This window comes from Trichosurus vulpecula, chromosome 7 (genome assembly GCF_011100635.1).
Source record: "Trichosurus vulpecula isolate mTriVul1 chromosome 7, mTriVul1.pri, whole genome shotgun sequence".
NCBI lineage: Eukaryota > Metazoa > Chordata > Mammalia > Diprotodontia > Phalangeridae > Trichosurus > Trichosurus vulpecula.
Window position 1 is genome coordinate 62,428,001 of NC_050579.1, and position 19,819 is coordinate 62,447,819.

The 19,819-nt window shown below is 36.7% G+C and overlaps 1 protein-coding gene across 1 annotated transcript in view; it reads left to right on the plus strand.

Annotated features, from left to right (window-relative positions):
* The first annotated feature begins 217 nt into the window (after positions 1-217).
* The window catches only part of LOC118857536 (calcium-binding mitochondrial carrier protein SCaMC-1-like), a 56,875-nt gene continuing 37,273 nt past the window's right edge, over positions 218-19,819 (plus strand). The window contains exons 1-2 of the mRNA XM_036768192.1: positions 218-403; positions 11,603-11,729. Of these exons, the coding sequence (XP_036624087.1) occupies positions 218-403; positions 11,603-11,729 (313 nt within the window). The remainder of the gene's footprint in view (positions 404-11,602; positions 11,730-19,819) is intronic.

The window sequence follows — 19,819 nt, forward strand, 5'->3', positions numbered from 1 at the left end:
TGTGCCGGAGCGGGTGCAGCGGCCCTGCCTCCGCGCGGACAGAAGTCTCGGGCCGCCTCGGTCCACAGCCCGAGCCGCCCCCGCGGCGGTAGTCGGCTGGGCCGGGCGAGGGGCAAGGCTGGGGCAGGGCCAAGGAGGGCAGGCTGGGAGGCCGGCTGGTGCCTGGAGGAGGCTTTTTCCACGTTCCCCAGGGTGTACCCCACTGCCTCTGGGCGCGATGCTCCGATGGGTGCGTGGCTTCGTGCTGACCGTCAGCAGTAACGACGAAGACGAAGAGTCCAACCGCCGGTATGAAAACTTGTTTCGGCAGCTGGACCGCAACGGGGACGGGAAGGTGGACATCATCGAGCTGCAGGAGGGTCTCGGGAAGTTGGGCGTTCCCCTAGGAAAAGACGCGCATGAGGTAGGCATAGATGAGCAGGTGAATAGCGGGCAAAACCACTCTTTTCCCCAACATCAAGCGAGACTCATAGCTCAAGTGAATTTCTTTATTAAGAAAAACACCTTTTCCCCATCCTCATTCTTATATTAATTTGATGAATGAAAAATAATGAAAATCTGACCTATCTTGACCTCCTTACCACATTAATCCATGATTTTGTGATGGAGTGAGCGAAAGTGCAAAGATTTCGATTTGGGAGTACCTTAAGAGTGTCTGCTGTGGTTGACAGTGATAACACACTGTAGCCTTCTCTAAGTGTGTTTCAGAAATTGTGAGGCTCTGGGAGAGGGGCTTCTTCAAAGTACTGACCGCTGCTTTTTAGGAAATCTCTTTAAGACATCTAGTGGCCTAAATATGTCTTCATGGCTGCTGCTTGCTGGGAGTACATATGAGAACTCATAGGTGTAGTACTGGAGCCCTTGATAAATGGCTTCCTAATGAAGAAAGTGCTGGGTAGGATCTGGGTTTGAATCCTTGTGGTACCCACTTATTATTACCTGGTGATCTTGGGTAAGTCACAACCTCTCTCTAGGCTTCCTTTTCTGTAAATGAGAGGATTGGATGAGAGGACTTCTAAGGTCCATCAAGACTTTTGTGCGATTAAACAAACGTTTGTTAAACAACTATTCTATGAAGAGCAATATGCTGGATGCTGGGTAAAAGACAAAGTTTTGATAAGAGGTTTCTGCTCTCATGAAACTTACAAGTAGGGGAAAAGACACATAGGACAAGTAGCTATAATACTAAGTGATATATGGTGAGCACATGGATGTGCCAGCAAAGTGATATATGGGGAGTAACGGGTGGAAAGATGTGGTAATAAGTCAAGGTTTCTTGGAGGAGGTGACACTTGAGAGAACTAGAGACTGGGGGTGGCCTAGAGGTAACCTCTTAATAGAGCTTACATTGCACTGGCTAAAGAGAATGGTAAAAATATGTGTGTTCCCTCGGTATCTGAATCCAGGATATTATTTCTCACATTCTCCCATTTTTCCATCCTTATAATGCTGGTGCTATTTCTCTTTCCCCTTTCTTCTTCAAATGCCACTTGGTATTTAATTAATTAAATTCAATAATCATTTATTAAGTACTTACTATTAACAAGTGCTGGGTGGTGGGGATACAACTGTGCTAGGTATTGGGATACAACTACCAAAACTGTAATCTCCCAGAACTGTTGTGAGGATTAAACTAGAGAATAATTGTAAAGCACTTAGCACAGTGCCTGACACATAGTAAATAATTTATTATATGTATGAACCACATTTTCCAACTTATTTTTTTTGCTATCTCTCCATATCTTTGCTTTAAAGTTCTCTAGTATTAAACTATGAATGCTTTTGTAGAGACGTGTTTAAAATTAAAAAAAAATATTGTTTGAGTAAAGTCATCATAATGGATTTGCTGGGTTGAAAAGCATTATAAGTTTTTTTAGTCACTATATGTTACTATATTGTTCTCCAAAATGTTTGCACTAGTCTTCAGTACTATAAATAATGTAATAGGGTACCTGTTTCCCCATAGTTCTACCAATATTAGATTTTTATAAATTTTTTTGTATTTTTCTATGAGATCACAACCTTGGTTGTCTTCACATTTCTCTGATTATTAGGAATTTGGTCTTTTAGCAACACTTTGCATTTTCTTGTCCCCACATTTCCTGTTTGTATCATTTGACTCTTGTTCCATTGGGGAATATTTATTTACATCAGTTCCTTCTAGATTCTTATGCACTTAATAGATATTTTTATATTTTGAGAGCAAATATTTTCCCAATCTGTTTCTTTTCTTTTAACTTTAGAGATATTGCTTTTTGTTTTACAAAGTCTTTCTATTCTTATATAACCAAACCCTTTTATTTTGTGTTCAATAAGTTCTATTTGTTTGATAAAAGTCCCTACTTCCAGCTAGGTAAGAAAAATATTTTTTCTTCCATTTTTTTAATGAATTAAAAAATTTAGATTGTGGATCCAGTTAATTTATTTTGATATGTGATATAAGATGTGTATCTAAACTCATTTTTTTTTTTTTTGCTGTATTGTCATCCATTTTTTTTTAAAGAGTTTCTTTTTTTGAATGGTGATTCTATTCCTAATGTTTCTAAAATGTGGGCTTATCAAACATCAAATCTTTCAAATTCATTGGGTTCTATTTCTTGGTCCTATTATGTTTCCTTGACTCTCCATTCTTTTCCCAGTACTAGACATTTAAAAAAAAAACTATTGCTTTGTAGCATTTTGAAATTTAGTGGTGTTAGCCCCACTTTGCTGCTTTTCTTTTTGACTATTCTTTGTGTTCTTGTTCATCTTTTTATCTCCCTACTTTAACACCTTCATTAACTCTTGTTGTTCAGTCATGTGTGACTCTTCATGACCCCATTTGGTGTTTTCTTGGCAAGGATACAAGAGTGGTTTGCCATTTCCTTCTCCAGTTCATTTTACAGATGAGGAAACTGAGGCAAACAGGGTTAAGTGACTTACCTAGGGTCACACAGCTAGTAAGTGTCGGAGGCCAGATTTGAAGTCAGGAAGATGAGTCTTCCTGACTTCAGTCCCGGCACTCTAGGCACTATGGCGCTGCCTAGCAGCTCTATCTTTGTAGCCTTTTTAAATAGTCTCCTGAGCTCCAATGTCTCCCTTCTTTAATTGATCCTTCTGATGGTTGCCAAAGTGATTTCAGTGTAGTGTGTTTATTGAATGTCTCTGCTGCTCAAAAATCCTTGAAAAACTCCCCACTGCCCTGTAAATAAAATAAAATATCAACTCCTAGACCTGGTATTTAAGGCCTACCATTCTCTGGCTTCAACCTACCTTTCCAGTGTGAGAGTGGCATAGTGGACAGAGAGGAGACTTTGAACAGGAAAGCTGGGATCAAGTCCTGACTCTAGCACATATTGGCTTGTGTCACCCTGGTCAAGTCATTTAACCTCTTTGTGTTCTAGACAACCCTCTAAGACTCTTAAGTTGCTAATGAGGTACTCAATTGGTAGAGAGGGAATTTTCTCATGTGGGAACTCTCTATCCTTGTGAAGATCACAGATGGAGTCCTTATCACCATTTTACCATATGACATTTGTTATGACTTTATCTAATTCAGTGAAATCACTTATTGGTATTTTACATGGTATTGTATTAAATCTGTAAGTTGGTTTGGGATATATTCCCTGTTTTTGCTATTTTTACTTGACCTGTACAGGCAGTATCTTGCTATTTAGTCATTTCTTCCTTGATTTCTGTTAAGGAAGTTGACTTTGTACAGGTTCCTTATATGCCTCAGGTCAATATTTGGTGCATTTTTTGATATTATAAAGGCTATTTTTCTTGCTATTAATTTTTTTATCCTTAATTCTGGCATATGGTACAGATGACTGGGGGGAATCATCTTATGTCTAATTTCTTTAGTAAAGTCATTGATCACCATTAATTTTGCTTGTTGTTGACTCCATTTTTTTAGATATATGATCATGTATAAAAAGCAGAGATATTTTAACCTCTTTGACAATGATTACTCTTTCAATTTCTTATTGCCTTATTGATAAGACTTCTAAAACTATAATAAATACAAACGGCATGTGAAAACTTCTCTTTTTAATGGGTATGCTTTAATGTTTTTCCATTTTCCATGATATTAGACCGTCACTTTGAAATATTAAAATTATGGAAATCCTCATTTGGTTTGTCCCTTCCCCACATTGCTCAGATTCCTTTTAATCTGACCAACTTTCTACATTTCATATCATTTCACAGTTAATCAGCTTTATAGCCACAAACAATTTTATTATACCAAGAAAACGAATAAAACATTTGTTAAGAGAGATTCTGTGGAAGGGTCAACTTAATCACCTTCCACCAATTCTCCTGGCCATTTCCCAAAGCAGAAAACCAGCTCCTGATGTCTTTTATACTTTCCCTGGGTAACGAATGGATTGATGGATTAAAGGAGTTTGGGGCCTTAATTAATGGGTGCAAGGAAACAATGTAGGAAGTAGAAGTTTGTCCTTCCTCTGTCTCTCCCAACCCCGCCCCCCCCCCCCCACCTCTGGTTTAATTTCATTTACTTATTTGTTACATTTTGTTTCAAAGTCTCCCTGTCTTTTCCCCCACCCCACACTAGAGAAGGCCACCATTTGATGTACACACACACACACACACATACATGTAAAACCATACTATGCATACTTCTATTTATCAGTTCGTTCTCTGGAGGTGGTAGCATCTTCCTTCATAGGTCCTTTGTAGTTGATTTGGGTATTTATAATACTAAGAATAACTTAGTCATTCACACTTATTCTTTTAACAGTATTGCTATTCCTGTATACAATGTTCTCTTGCTTCTGTTCTTTTGACTCTTCATGTCTTCCTTTCTTTGAGCAGCTGATAAGATTCTCAAAAGCTTTTAGTTCCAAGCTCGTTCATATCCTACCTTTCCAGCCTTCAGTTGTTTCAGTCGTGTCTGCCTCTTCCTGACCCCATTTAGGGTTTCCTTGGCAAAGAAACTGGAATGGTTTGTCATTTCCTTCTCCAGCTCATTTTACAGATGAGGAAACTGAGGCAAACAAGTGTCTGAGGCTGAATTTTAACTCATGAGGTTGTCTTCCCGATTCTAAGCCCAGTGAATTCAATGAACCACCTAGCCACCCCTTAGGCAGTATAAGTCATCTTTGCTTCTCACTTCCTCTATAACAAGCCACATTATGCAACTTTCAAGAAATGTTCCTTAAATGAATGAGGCCTAAGAGAAGGATAAAAAGAAAATGTTCCTCTCTTATGGGGGAAACACAAATGACAAATAGGATTAAAAAGGCAGGAGTTTTTTAATTCCATTTCTCCCTCATCGATCCTTGCAATAAAGATAATGCAGTTGTGGTCTGAGAATTGCAATGAGCAACACTGAAGTTTGGAGGGCAATGACTCAATCAGGAAACAGATTACTGACTCAGACTACTTAAACTACATGTGGTTGAAACCATAAGAACTGATGGTTTTTATCTTTAGAATATTAAAGAAAAATTGGTCAAAATCATCAGAATCACTTGAACTTTTGAGAATTTATGCCTTTTTAACTTTCTTAGGTTGAAGATGATAAATACCAAGGTAGGGATTGTGCATGCATTTTTACAAGAATGTTCTTAGAAATTATTCACCTGTGGCCTTAATTTATATGTCCACACAATAAATTGGTAGGAAGGAGAGGGAAAAAGAATTTATATAGCACTTACTACATGCCAGGCACTGTAGTAAATTCATTTACAACTATTATTTCATTTGACCTCCTTGACAACCCTGGGAGGTATGTGTTATTATTTTATAGTATACAGTGGAGGAATTTACAATTGAGGAAACCTAGGCAAATGAGGTTAAGTGACTTGCCTAGAGTCACACAATTAGTAATTGTCTGAGGCTAAATTTGAACTACTTCTAACTCCAGGCCCAGCACTTTATCCAGTGTACCACCAGCTGCCTCTGGAAAGAGTGTAAAAAATGAGGATCCTATCTCTACAACATTTTTTTTCTCGCAACATCAGATGTATGTGAGTTTATAAAAGGAAATTGCTCTAGTTCTGAAGAGTAAGGTTTATATACGGGTAGAGAAGAGGGAACAGGTGAAGAGTGTGTATCTGATAATAAGGAAAGTCATTAGATAAAAGGTATAAAGATAGTGCAGACAGCCAGGGATGTTTCTAATAGGCAAGTCAGTTAAAACTTGGTCTAGATATGGGTGAACCAAGCTGGGATAGAAAGAGCAAGTCATTTTGGCTTCAATAATATTTTATTGTGCCTTTTATTTGCAAATTTTTTATAGACAATTTATTGTTACATATTTTGAATCCTCTCTTCCATTCTACTATGCATATAACATGCTTTTTCCCCCCTTTCTTACTTTGTATTTAAGTGCCAATATTTAAGTTTATGATATGTTTTTTTCTTCTCTATTCTGCATTTGTGTTCTGGGGTTTGAGTCTAAAATATTATTTAAAAAAAATCTTCTCTTCAGTGGATTTTAGTGCCTCTTTTACCATTGGGCCTATCTTTTTTTTTTTGACTTCTTAGTCTTTTTAATTTTTTTTAAATTAAGATTTTTTTATTTTTAGTTTACAACACTCAGTTCTGCATGTTTTTGAGTTCCAGATTTTCTTCTCCTTCCTTTCCCCCCCCCCCCCAAGATGGCATGGAATCCAATATATCTTCTACATATACCTTTGCATTAAACTTATTTACACAATAGTCAAGTTGTAAAGAATTATCACTAATGGAATGAATCTTGAGAAAGAAGAAACAAAGCCAAAAAAAAAAACAAAAGAGGAAAAAAAAAAGAAAAAAAAGAGAAAATAGTATGCTCCAATCCTCATTCAGACTCCATGGTTCTTTCTCTGGATGTAGATAGCTCTTTCCATCATGAGTCCTTTGGAGTTGTCTTTGAACCTTGTGTTGCTGAGAAGAGCCAAGTCTATCAAAGTCAGTCATCACAGAATCAACATATCTGTGGTTGTGTACAATGTTCCCCTGGTTCTGCTCCACTCACTCAGCATCATATCATGTATGTCTTTCGAGGTTATTATGAAGTCTGTATCTTCCCCATTTCTTTTTTTTTTCTGTTAACAATTACTTTATTATTTAATATTTTAGTTTTCAACATTGATTTCCACAAGATTTTGAGTTACAAATTTTCTCCCCATTTCTACCCTCCCCCCCATTCCAAGATGACATATATTCTGATTGCCCCATTCCCCATTCAGCCCTCTCTTCTGTCACCCCACTCCCCCCACCCCTTTTCCCCTTACTTTCTTGAAGGGCTGGATAGATTTCTCTGCCCCATTCCCTATATATCTTATTTCTCAGTTGCATGCACAAACAGCTTTTTTTTTTGAGCATCTGTTTTTAAAACTTTGAGTTCTAAATTCTGTCCCCTCTTCCTTTCCCACCCACCCTCCCTAAGAAGGCAAGCAATTCAACATAGGCCACACATGTATCATTACACAAAACACTTTCACAATAATCATGTTGTGAAAGACTAATTATATTTCCTTCCATCCTATCCTGTTGCCCTTTATTCAATTTTCTCCCTTGACCCTGTTCCTTTTCAAAAGTGTTTGCTTTTGATTACCTCCTCCCCCATCTGCCCTCCCTTCTATCATTTCCCCTTTTTTATCCCCTTCCCCCTACTTTTCTGTGGGGTAAGATACCCAATTGAGTGTGTATGTTATTCCCTCCTCAAGTCAAATCCAATGACAGCAAGATTCACTCATTCCCCCTCACCTGCCCCATCCTCCCTTTCAACAGAAATACTTTTTCTTGCCACTTTTATGTGAAATAATTTACCCCATTATATCTCTCTCTTTATCCCTCTCTCAATATATTCCTCTCTCACCCCTTATTTTATTTTATTTTTTTAGATATCATCCCTTCATATTCAACTCACCCTGTGCCCTCTGTCTACATATATGTATATTCCCTTCAACTACCCTAGTACTGAGAAAGGTCTCATGAATTATACACATCACCTTGCCATGTAGGAATGTAAACAAAACAGTTCAACTTTAGTAAGTCCCTTATGATTTCTCTTTCTTGATTACCTTTTCATGCTTCTCTTGATTCTTGTGTTTGAAAGTCAAATTTTCTATTCAGCTCTGGTCTTTTCATTGAGAAAGTTTGAAAGTCCTCTATTTTATTGAAAATCCATATTTTGCCTTGGAGCATTATACTCAGTTTTGCTGCCTAGGTGGTTTTAATCCTAGCTCCTTTGACCCCTGGAATATCATATTCCAAGCCCTTTGATCCCTTAATGTAGAAGCTGCTAGATCTTGTGTTATCCTGATATGTTTCCACATACTCGAATTGTTTCTTTCTGGCTGCTTGAAATATTTTCTCCTTGACCTGGGAGTTCTGGAATTTGGCGACAATATTCCTAGGAGTTTTCTTTTGGGATCTTTTTCAAGAGGTGATTGGTGGATTCTTTCAATTTCTATTTTACCCTTTGGTTCTAGAATGTCAGGGAAGTTTTCCTTGATGATTTCTTGAAAGATGATATCTAGGCTTTTCTTTTTGATCATGGCTTTCAGGTAGTCCAATAATTTTTAAATCATCTCTCCTGGATCTATTTTCCAGGTCAGTGCTTTTTCCAATGAGATGTTTCACATTGTCTTCCATTTTTTCATTCCTTTGATTCTGTTTTATATCTTATTTCTCAAAAAGTCAGTAGCTTCCACTTGCTTCAGTCTAATCTTTGAGGTGATATTTTCTTCAGTGGTCTTTTGGACCTCTTTTTCCATTTGGCTAATTCTACCTTTTGAGGCATTCTTCTCCTCATTGGCTTTTTGGAGCTCTTTTGCCATTTGGGTTAGTCCATTTTTTAAGGTGTTATTTTCTTCAGTATTTTTTTGGGTCTCCTTTAGCCAGTCATTGACTTGTTTTTCATGGTTTTCTTGCATCACTCTTATTTCTCTTCCCAATTTTTCCTCTACTTCTCTAACTTGCTTTTCTAAATCCTTTTTGAGCTCTTCCATGGCCTGAGACCAATTCCTGTTTTTCTTGGAGGCTTTTGATGTAGGCTCTTTGACTTTATTGACTTGTTCTGGCTGTAAGTTTTGATCTTCTTTGTCACCAAAAAAGATTCTAGAGTCTGAGTCTAAGTATTCATCGTTTTTCACTGCCTGGCTATGTTCCCAGCCAACTACTTGACCTTTGAGCTTTTTGTCAGGGTATGACTGTAGAGAGTACTTTGTCCTAAGCTTTAGGGGCTGTGCTACTGTTTTCAGAGCTACTTCTACACCACTGTCACTGCAAGCTCTGCCACAGGAGCTCTCCTCCTCCCCCAAGAACCGCCAACCAGGATTTCGACCCAGATCCAAGCATGGCAAAGCAAGCCCTGCACTCCTGCTCTGATCTGCCTCTTGATTCCTCCCACCTGTGAGCCAGGGTCTTGGGAAGCAGCTGATACTGGAGCTCTGAAAGCAGCCACAGGAGCTTTCTGCTGCTGCTGCTGCTGCTGCTGCTACCACCACCACTGCACCACCTCCACCATCCCCAGGGCTGGGCTGGACTGCTCTCTAACCTGATCTAGCAGTTTTACCACTAACCTGTTCTGTGGTCTTTGGCATTTGTGGGTTGAGAAATCTGGTAACTGCCACAGCTCAATGATTTATGGCTCTAAAGCCTGCTCTGGCCCACTCTCAGTCTCATCTATCTTGGCGCAGCCCACGCTAGGCTGTGCTCCACTCCCAGCACTGTGCGATAGACCCTTCCCAGGGACCATCCAGGCTCTCCTGGACTGGAGACCTGCTTCCCTCTGCTATTTCGTGGGTTCTGCAGCTCTAGAATTTGTTCAGAGCCATTTTTTACAGGTGTTTGGAGGGATTTGGGGGAGAGCTTAAGCAAGTCCCTGCTTTCCAGCCACCATCTTGGCTCCACCCACTTCTATTTGCAAATTAATCTGTTAGGCATTGGGGATTCAGAGATAGTTGATGATACAGTCCCTGATCTCACTTAGCTACAGATTAGATTATACTACATTCACAGAGGAGACTATGAAATATTTGAGGAGAGGAGGATCAGGGGAGGCTTTAATGATGATAGCTGGTTTGAACAAGGAGAAAAATTTCAACTGGTGGATATATTGGGGGAATCTGTTCTGGTCATGTTGTTGTTCAGCCATTTTCCCATCATGTTCAAATCTTCGTGACCTCATCTGGGGTTTTCTTGGTGAAGAAAGTAGTTTGCCATTTTATTTTCCAGCCCATTTTACAGATGATGAAACTGAGGCAAACAGGGTTAAATGACTTGCCTAGGGTCACACAGCTAGTGTCTGATGCCAGATTTGAACTCAGGAAGAGCTGACTCCAGGCCTGATACTCTATCCACTGCATCACCTAGCTGCCCTTATGTCCTCTACATTTTCCTGGGGGCCTTTGGTGGGTCTCAAGTGGTATGTTGTCCAGGCCTGTTCTAGTCATTGGGGATGACCGTTACAAATTTAGGCAGGATGAGTCTTCTAGTTTCCTCTAGGAAGAAGAGACTTGTGACTTTGCTTCAGAGTACTGCTTTTGCTAATTAATGTGGCATTCAGGCAGCCCAAAGTAAACTGCAATAGTCATACTTTTGGGTGCTTTGTCCAGTTTCTTGTTTGTGCTAAGAGTATTCCAAGTCTATGCTGCCAATCTGTACTCAGAAGCACTATGAATACATAGTTGAAAAATAAAAGAAACTGATAGAATTCAAAATGCAACTTTCCTTTCCATTCTTATCTGGATGACCTAAATTCAGCATGGATTTATTATATCTAGTACATGGAAGACATTTAGTTTCTGAGGGTATAAGGACAAAAAACCAAATATAGGCCCTATGCTCAAGGGGCTTATGTTCTTCAGGAGCATACATAAGTAGTGGGTAATTAGATATGTAAACAGATGTGTAAGTACTCTAAGGACTATGTTTTTTCCACTGTATCATGCTGCCTCTTCTCTTAATTCTGTAAAATAAATAGGATGATTTGGGAATGGGATCTACATTTTGCAAAGAGGGGCATAGCCAGCAGAATGAAACCTGTGATATGCTTGGGCATCGGTTAGAAACATCTCTACCTTTACGACTTTTAATGTGCATATCAGAGAATTGAAGATATGACTATGATTTGAAAATATGCCTTTTATTATGCAAGTCTTGGCTTCATTGTTTCAATAAAGAATTCATTCTGAAACCTAGATTTGTTTGCATCTGATACAATGGTGATTTTTCCAGTGTTTTATAAAATTAAGAAACTGTGGAATGTCAAGTGAGAGGTTGGTCTAGGTGACTGTTAAAGTCACTTTTCATTCTAAAACAGAGGTGTCAAATATGGGGCATATGGCACACTCCTGAATGTGGCCCAAACCAGGTTAAAATGTAATTGGGAAATAAATAAACAAAATAAAGAAAAAGGCAATAAAACATGGATAATATTAACATGTAGATTTCTATGTCATCATGTAATCTACAGAGATTCTTATGTGGGATTTAGTGGTCCCTATTTCTGTATGAGTTAGACACCACTGTTCTGGAAGTCTGTAATTTTCATGTCTTTGGTTGGTTTAGACATGGCCTGACAAAATTGATTTACTTAATAGGACCAGTCCAGCTATACAATAGTATTGAAGAATTTCTCTAATGGTTTTCTTCTTTCTTGTAGGATCTTTTAAAGGCTAGTGATACTAACAAGGATGACCAGCTAGACTTTGAAGAATTTATGCAGTACCTTGAAGACCATGAGAAAAAAATGAGGTTGGCATTTAATAGCCTGGACAGAAATCAAGATGGTGAGTTTCATTTTTTCCATTTGCTACTGGCTTAAAATACACACACACACACATACATTTACATATACATATTTATGCATGTATTTGCTACCAGTATTGAAGGGTGTTTCATTGTCTAATATGAAAGCTTTTAGCTTTCTTCTTCCCCAGAGATTAGAATTAATCATCTATCTATCCATCCATTGATCCATCAATCCATCGATCCATTGATCCATCCATCCATCCAGAACCATTTATTAATGGTTCTATATGCCAAGTATGGTGCTGGGCACTAGAGATACAAAGACAAAAGTAAACTAGTCCCTGTACTCAAGAGCATAAATTCCATCTGGGGAAGGAGACACACATATGGATGCATATGTAAAATACAGGCAAAATAAATATAAGGTAACTTTTTTTTTGTAGAGTGGGGATGGAGTAGTGGAGGCTAGAGGTATTAGCCACTGGGGAATTCAGAAAGGCTTCATGTAGAAGGTGGTGCTTGAGCTGATTCTTGAAGGAAACAAGAGATTCAAAGAGTCAGAGATGAGGAGGGGGTACATTCCAGGGACCAAGGACAGCCAGTATGAAGGCGGGAGATTGAATGTCATATATGAACAATAGCAATAAAGACAGTTTGGTTGGCCTATAGAATGTGGCAAGGAGAGTAATGTATTAATACTGGACATATAGGGTAGGGCTGACTTCTGAAGGGCTTTAAATGTCTATTAAAAGAATTTATATTTTATCCTAGGAGTAATTGGATTTTATTGAACAAGTGAGTGAGATGGTCCAACCTGTGCTTTAAGAAAATCACTGGTGGCTGTATGGAAGATGGATTAGAGAGGCAACAGGCAAAATAGGGAGACCAGTTAGGAGGCTATTGCAGTAGTCCAGGTGAAAGATGGCTGCGTGAGTAGAGAGAATGGGACTGATAGACAAGATGATGTGTAGGTAGAAATGAGAATATTTGACAACAGTTACCACTGACATTCACTCTGAGCCAGGAAGGCCCAAATTATAGCCATTAAGTGGAGCTTGGCCAGGGACCTATTGTGATCTCATCTATAAGCTTCAGAGTGAAATGGGAAAGAAAGAAAGAAAGAAAGAAAGAAAGAAAGAAAGAAAGAAAGAAAGAAAGAAAGAAAGAAAGAAGGAAAGAAAGAAAGGCAGGAAGGCAGGAATATAGCCAGTAAACCCCAAGTTAATTGGGGAGCTTCCAGCCATCAAAATTTACCTCACTCAAAGTGAGAACCTGAAGAGGCCTTAGCCTGAAAGGGCTAGGGTCTCCCATTGCATCCTGGGCCATCTCCAGTTGTCCTGATGAATATCAGGCCACTGGACACAGATGGCTCTGGAGGAGAAAGTGAGGCTGGTGACCTTGCACAGACCCTCCCTCACTCAAATCAAAGTCAACTTCAAGTCATGTTATCATTTTCCTGATGTCGTGATCCTCTTAGAAAACGAAGGACAAACACAACAATTTGACAACTAATTAGATATGGGGAGCGAAAGAGAGAGAGTGAAGAGTCAGGGACAAAACCAAGGATGTTGAAATGGGTGATTAGAAGGATAGTGGTGGTCTGAAAGAAATAAGACATTTCAGAAAGAGGGGTATGTAATGGGCCCAACTATGGGTATACTGGGGGGAAATGATAAGGAGGGCTATTTTGGAAATGTTAAGTTTGAGATGCTTATGGGATATTTTGTATTAAATGTCCAATAAGCCTTTAGAGATACACAAAAGCTCAGGGGAGACATTTGTACTTCATATTTAGATCTGGGAGTCATCTGCATAGAGATGATCATAAAATCCATGTGATGGAACAGGATAGAGCCTTAGGATACACCCACAGCTAGGGTATATATTGCTGAGAATGACCCCCAGAGGAGACTGATGGCAGTTATCAGACTGGTAGGAGTAGAATCAAGAAAGCACAGGCTCATGAAAATCCAGAGAGGAGATGGTATCCAGGTGGAGAAGATAATCACCATTATCAAATACTGTAGAAAACTTGAGAAGGATGAAGGGTTGAGCAAAGGGCATTTTTTTGTAAATAGTATTTTATTTTTTCCAATTACATGTGAAGATAGTTTTCAATATTCATTTTTTATAAGATTTTGAGTTCCAATTTTTTTTCTCCCTCCCTCCCTTGTATCCCCTTTCCCTAAGATGGCAAGCAATCTGATACAGGTTATGTATGTGCAGTCATGTAGACATATTTCCACATTAGTCATGTTGTGAAAGAAGAAACAGAAGAAAAAATAGTATGCTTCAATCTGTTTTAAGACTCCTTAGTTCTTTCTCTGGATGTGGATAGCATTTCCGTCATGAGTCTTTTGGAATTGTTTTGGATCATTGTATTGCTGAGAAGAGCCAAGTCAATCATAGTTGGTCATTGCACAATATTGCTGTTACTGTGTACAGTGTTTTCTTGGTTCTGCTCATTTCCCTTTGCATCAATTCATGTAAGTCTTTCCAGGTTTTTCTGAAATTTGCCTGCTCATCATTTCTTATAGCACAATAATATTCCATTACATTCATATGCCACAACTTGTTCATCCATTCCTCAATTGATGGACATCCTCTCAATTTCCAATTCTTTGCTACCACAAAAAGGGCTGCCATAAATATTTTTGTACATGTAGCTCCTTTTCCCTTTTTTAATGATCGCTTTGGGATGTAGACCTAGTCGTGGTATTGCTGGATCAAAGGGTATGCACAGTTTGATTGCTCTTTGGGCATAGTTCCAAATTGCTCTCCAGAATGGTTGGATCAACTCATAACTCCATCAAGAGTGCATTAATGTTCCAATTTTTCCACATCTTCTCCAGCGTTTATCATTTTCCTTTTCTGTCATATTAACCAATCTGATATGTGTGAGGTGGTACCTCAGAGTTGTTTTGTTTTTGATTTCTCTAATCAATAGAGATTTAGAACATTTTTCATATGACTATAGATAGCTTTGATTTCTTCATCTGAAAATTGCCTGTCCATGTATTTTGACCATTTATCAATTGAGGAATACTTGTATTCTTACAGGTTTGATTCAGTTCTCTATGTATTTGAGAAATGAGGCCTTTATCCGAGACACTGGTTGTAAAAATTGTTTCCCATCTCTCTACTTTCCTTCTAATCTTGGTTGTACTGGTTTTGTTTGTGCAAAACCTTTTTAATTTAATCTAATAAAAGTTATCCATTTTGCATTTTGTAATGTTCTGTATCTCTCATTTGGTCATAAATTCTTCCCTTCTCTGTAGATCTGACAGGTAAACTATTCCTTGCTCTCCTAATTTGCTTATGGTTATTACCCTTTATGTCTAAATCATTTACCCATTTTGCCCTTATCTTGATACATGGTGTGAGATGTTGGTGTATGCCTAGTTTCTGCCGTACTATTTTCCAGTTTTGACAGCAGTTTTTTTTTTGAATAGTGAGTTCTTATCCCAGAAGCTAGAATCCTTGGATTTATCAAACAGTAGATTACTATAGTCATTTAATACTGTGTCTTGTATACCTAATCTATTCCACTGATCCACCATTCTCTTTCTTAACCAGAACCAAATAGTTTTGATGATTGCTTATTTATAATACAGTTTTAGATCTGGTATGGCTAGGCCATACCTTTGCATTTTTATTCATTAATTCCCTTGATGGTCTTGACTGAAAAAGGGCATTATTTTTGTCAATTAAGAGATCATGGGTAACTTTGGAAAGAATAGTTTCAGTTGAGTAATAAAGTTGGAAACCAGACTGCAAAGGATTGAGAGAAGTGAATGAAAAGAGAATGTGACAGGGAATGTAGATTGCTTTTTAAAGGAACTTGCCAGATAAAAGTAGGAGATATATCAGAGTATTACAGTCATGTAAGGTTTTTTTCTTTTCAAATTAAATTATTTTTTAAAAAATTAACCACTAATTTTCTCTCCCTTCCACATTTTCCAGTTCCCAGTAGCACTACGACAGAAAAGAAAAAAAAAACCACTCATAACAAATATTCATAGTCAAAGCATACTCTAGTATTGTGCCAGAGTGTATGCCTATTCTGTATGGTTAGTCCATCACCTAGCTTGCTTCATCTTTGGTCCTCTGGAATTGTGATTTGTCATTGCATTGATCTCAAGTCTTTGAGAATTATTTTTCTTTTTTTTTAACTAATTTTTTTTTCTGAAAATAACAAATACTAAGTAGAATAGACATTTTTATATTCACGGTGTAACAGAACAAGAGGATGGTACATGAAATTTTTTATACTTCATGATTTTTTTTACAGTATATAATAAGATCAGTCTGTAGCTTTGAAAGATATCCTGCTTGCCTGGACTTCCTTTTGTTCTTTTCTCTCCATTAAAAAAAATGCCTCAATGACTCTCTCTCTCTCTTTTTTTTTTTTTTTTTTTTGCTACTTTATGCTTGTCTCCTTCCTTCCCACCCTCTCTCCCATTGGAAAAAAAGAAAAAAGAAAAAAAGAAATCCTTTATAATAACTATGAACAGTCAAGCAAAACAAAATCCCATATTGTCTGCATCTGAAAATATATCTCGTTATGCATCTTGAGTTCATTATCTCTCTGTCAGGAGATGAGGAACACATTGAATTGTTCAGATTTCTTAAGTCTTTCAAAAGTCTTTTTCCCCATGTTACTATGTAACTAGTTTTTCTGGTTCTGCTCACTTCTGTCTACATAATTTCATACGGGACTTTTAAATTTTCTCTGAAATCAGCCATTTCATTATTTCTTGTGGTGTTCCATTCCATTCCATTTAAGTACTCTAAATTATTTAACTATTTCCTCAATAGATGGGAACCCCCTTAGTTTTGAGTTCATTGCTGCTACAATAAGAGATGATACATTTACTATTTCTTTGATCTCTTTGGAGGTAATAGATTTGGTAATGATCCATTGGTCAAAAGGTTTGGCACAGTTTGTTGCCTTTTTGTACATGGTAGTAAATTGCTTTCTGTAGTGACTGTACCAGTTCTTAGCTCTATTCTCAGTGTATTCGTGTGCCTGTTTAGCTCTAACAATTCTACTTTTCTTTTTTTTGTCATCGTTGTCAATCTGATGGATGTGAGGTAGAATCTCAGAATTACTTTGATTTCTTTAATTAGTTGTGATTTGAAGCATTTTTTTATGTTTGCTGGATTTTCTTCCTTTGAAAAATGCCAGTTTGGCGATTTTTGGAGGAAGAAATCTGAGCAACCAATAGCTGAGTCTTGTGTGCTGCTGACTGATTTCTTGATGCTTTGGATGATTGGTGAATTCTTTCTGCTTTCATTTTGCTCCCTAGTCCTAAGATATCTGGCAGTTTCTATTTATGATTTCTTGAAATATAATATACAAGCTTTTTTTGGTCATTATTTTCAAGTAGTCCATTTATTCTTTGATATTATTTTGTTTACCTGTTTTCTAGTCATGAACAATGAGTATTTCTCCAATTGTTTGGATCTATGTTTTCTTTTGTAAAAAAAAAAGTGTTTTGTAATTGTGTTCATACAGTTCCTGTGTGTGTCCTGGTAGGAAGGCCCCCAAGTATTTTTATTGTCTTTATTTATTTTAAATGGAATTTCTCTTTCAATCTCTTTGTGCTGAGTTTTGTTGGCAATATAAAGAAATGCTGATGATTTATGTAGGTTTATTTTGTATCCTGCAACTTTGCTAAAGTTGTTTATTGTTTGACTATTTTTAGTGTGTACTCTTGAGTTCTCTAAGTATACTATCATATTATCTGCAAAGCGTAATAATTTTGTTGGTTTTGGAATTGATGTGATCAATTATGCTTATAATTTTCCTAATATTGAGTAAGCCCCGCATTCCTAGTATAAATCCCATCTGGTCATAATGTATGATCTCTATGAGACATTATTATAGTTACCTTGCCTAGCAGTTTATTAAAAATTTTTGCATCAATATTCCTTAGGGAAATTGGTCTATAGTTTTCTTTCTTTGTTTTTGTTCTCCCTGGTTAAGGAATCAAAAACATATTTGCATCATAGAAGGAATTTGGTAAGACTCCTTTACTTATTTTTTCAAATAGTTCATATAATAGTAGAATTAATTGTTCATTAAATATATTGCAGAATTCACTTGTAAATCCATCTGGTCCTGGGGATTTTTTTCCCTTCTTAGGTAGCTCATTTATTGCTTGTTTAATTTCATTTTCTAGTGTAAGGTTGTTTAAGTATTCTATTTCATCTTCTGTTACTCTGGGAAATTTGTATTTTTGTAAATATTCATCTATTTCACTTAATCAGTTTTATTGCCATATAATTGGGCAAAATAACTCCTAATAATTGCTCTAATTTCATCTTCATTTGTGGTTTTCTTCTTTCCTTTTTTGATCAAATTAATGAATAGTTTGTCTATTTTATTGTTTTGTTTTCCATAAAACAAGCTCTTATTTGTATTTATTAGTTCAATAGTTTTTATTTTGATTTTATTAATCTCTCCTTTGATTTTTAGGATAACTATTTTGCTGTTTTAATATATTCTTTTTCTAGTTTTTTAGTTGCATGCCCAATTCATTGATCTGTAATTTATCTCTTTTGCTGATATGAACCTTTACAGATACAAATTTTCCTATAAGTACTGCTTTCACTGTAGTGAAATTTTGTTATGCTGCCTCATTGTTGTCATTTTCTTTAATGAAATTAGTGATTATTTTTATGATTTTTTTCTTTGACCCATTCATTCTTTAGGATTAGATTATTTAGTTTCCATTTAATTTTTAACTTATACTACCAAGACATTTTGCTGAATGTAATTTTTATTGTATTATGGTCTGAAAAGTGTACATTTAGTGTTTCAGCTCTTTTTTTGCATTTGTTTGTGGGTTTTTTAATGCCCCTATACATGTTCAGTTTTTATGAAGGTGCCAGGTACAGTTGAGAAAAAGGTATATGCCTTTTGATTCTCATCCAATTTTCTCTAGAGGTCTATCATATCTAATTTTTCTAAAATTCTATTCATCTCCTTACCTTATTCCTTATTTATTTTATGGTTAGACTTATTTAGTTCTGAGAGAAGAAAGTTGAGTTCTCCTATTATTATAATTTTACTGTCTATTTCCTCCTGTAGTTCATTTACTTTTTCTTTAAGAATTTGAGTGCTTTGAGGGATTCCCATCAATTAGAGAATGGCTGACCAAGTTGTGGTATATGACTGTTGATAAAGTACTTTTGTGCTATATGAAATGACAAGCAGGTTGATTTCAGAAAAACTGGAAAGACTTATAAGAACTTATATAAAGTGAAGTGAGCAGAAGCAGGAGAACATTGTACACAATAAACAGCAATATTGTATGATGATCAATTGTGAGTGACTAACTATTCTCAGCAATACAATGATCCAAGACAGTTCCAAAGAACTCATGATAAAAAATGCTATCCATATCCAGAGAAAGAATTGATGGAGTCTGAATGTAGATTGAAGCTTACCATTTTTCACTTTCTTTCTTGTGTGTGTGTGTGTGTGTGTGTGTGTGTGTCTTAGTCTATATTTTCTTTTGCAACATGACTAATATGGAAATATGTTTTGCATGATTGCACATGTATAACCTCTATCAGTTTGCTTACCATCTCAGGAAGGTGGGGAGATGAAAGAGATAGGGATAAAATTTAGAACTCAAAATTAAAAAAAAAATGAAAAAAATGTCTTTACATATAATTGGGAAAAAACAAAGTATTATTTAAAAAAAGAATTTAGATTCTATACCATTTGGTACATATATGTTTAGCATTGATATTACTTTATTGTCTATGGTACCTTTTATCAAAATGTAGTTTCCCTGATTATCTGTTTTTAAATAGGTCTGTTTTTGCTTTTGCTTTGTCTGAGATCATGATTGTTACCCTGCCTTTTTTCTTTTACTTCAGCTGAAGTATATAGATTCTTCTTCAGGCCTTTATTTTATTTTATTTTTTTTAGTTTATCTATCTATCCATTTATTTATATATCTATCTATCTATTTATTTATTTAATATATTTAGCTTTCAGCATTGATTTTCACAAGAGTTTGAATTACAAATTGTGTCCCCATTTCTACCCTCCCCCCCACTCCAAGATGGCATATATTCTAGTTGTCCTGTTCCCCAGTTAGCTCTCCCTTCT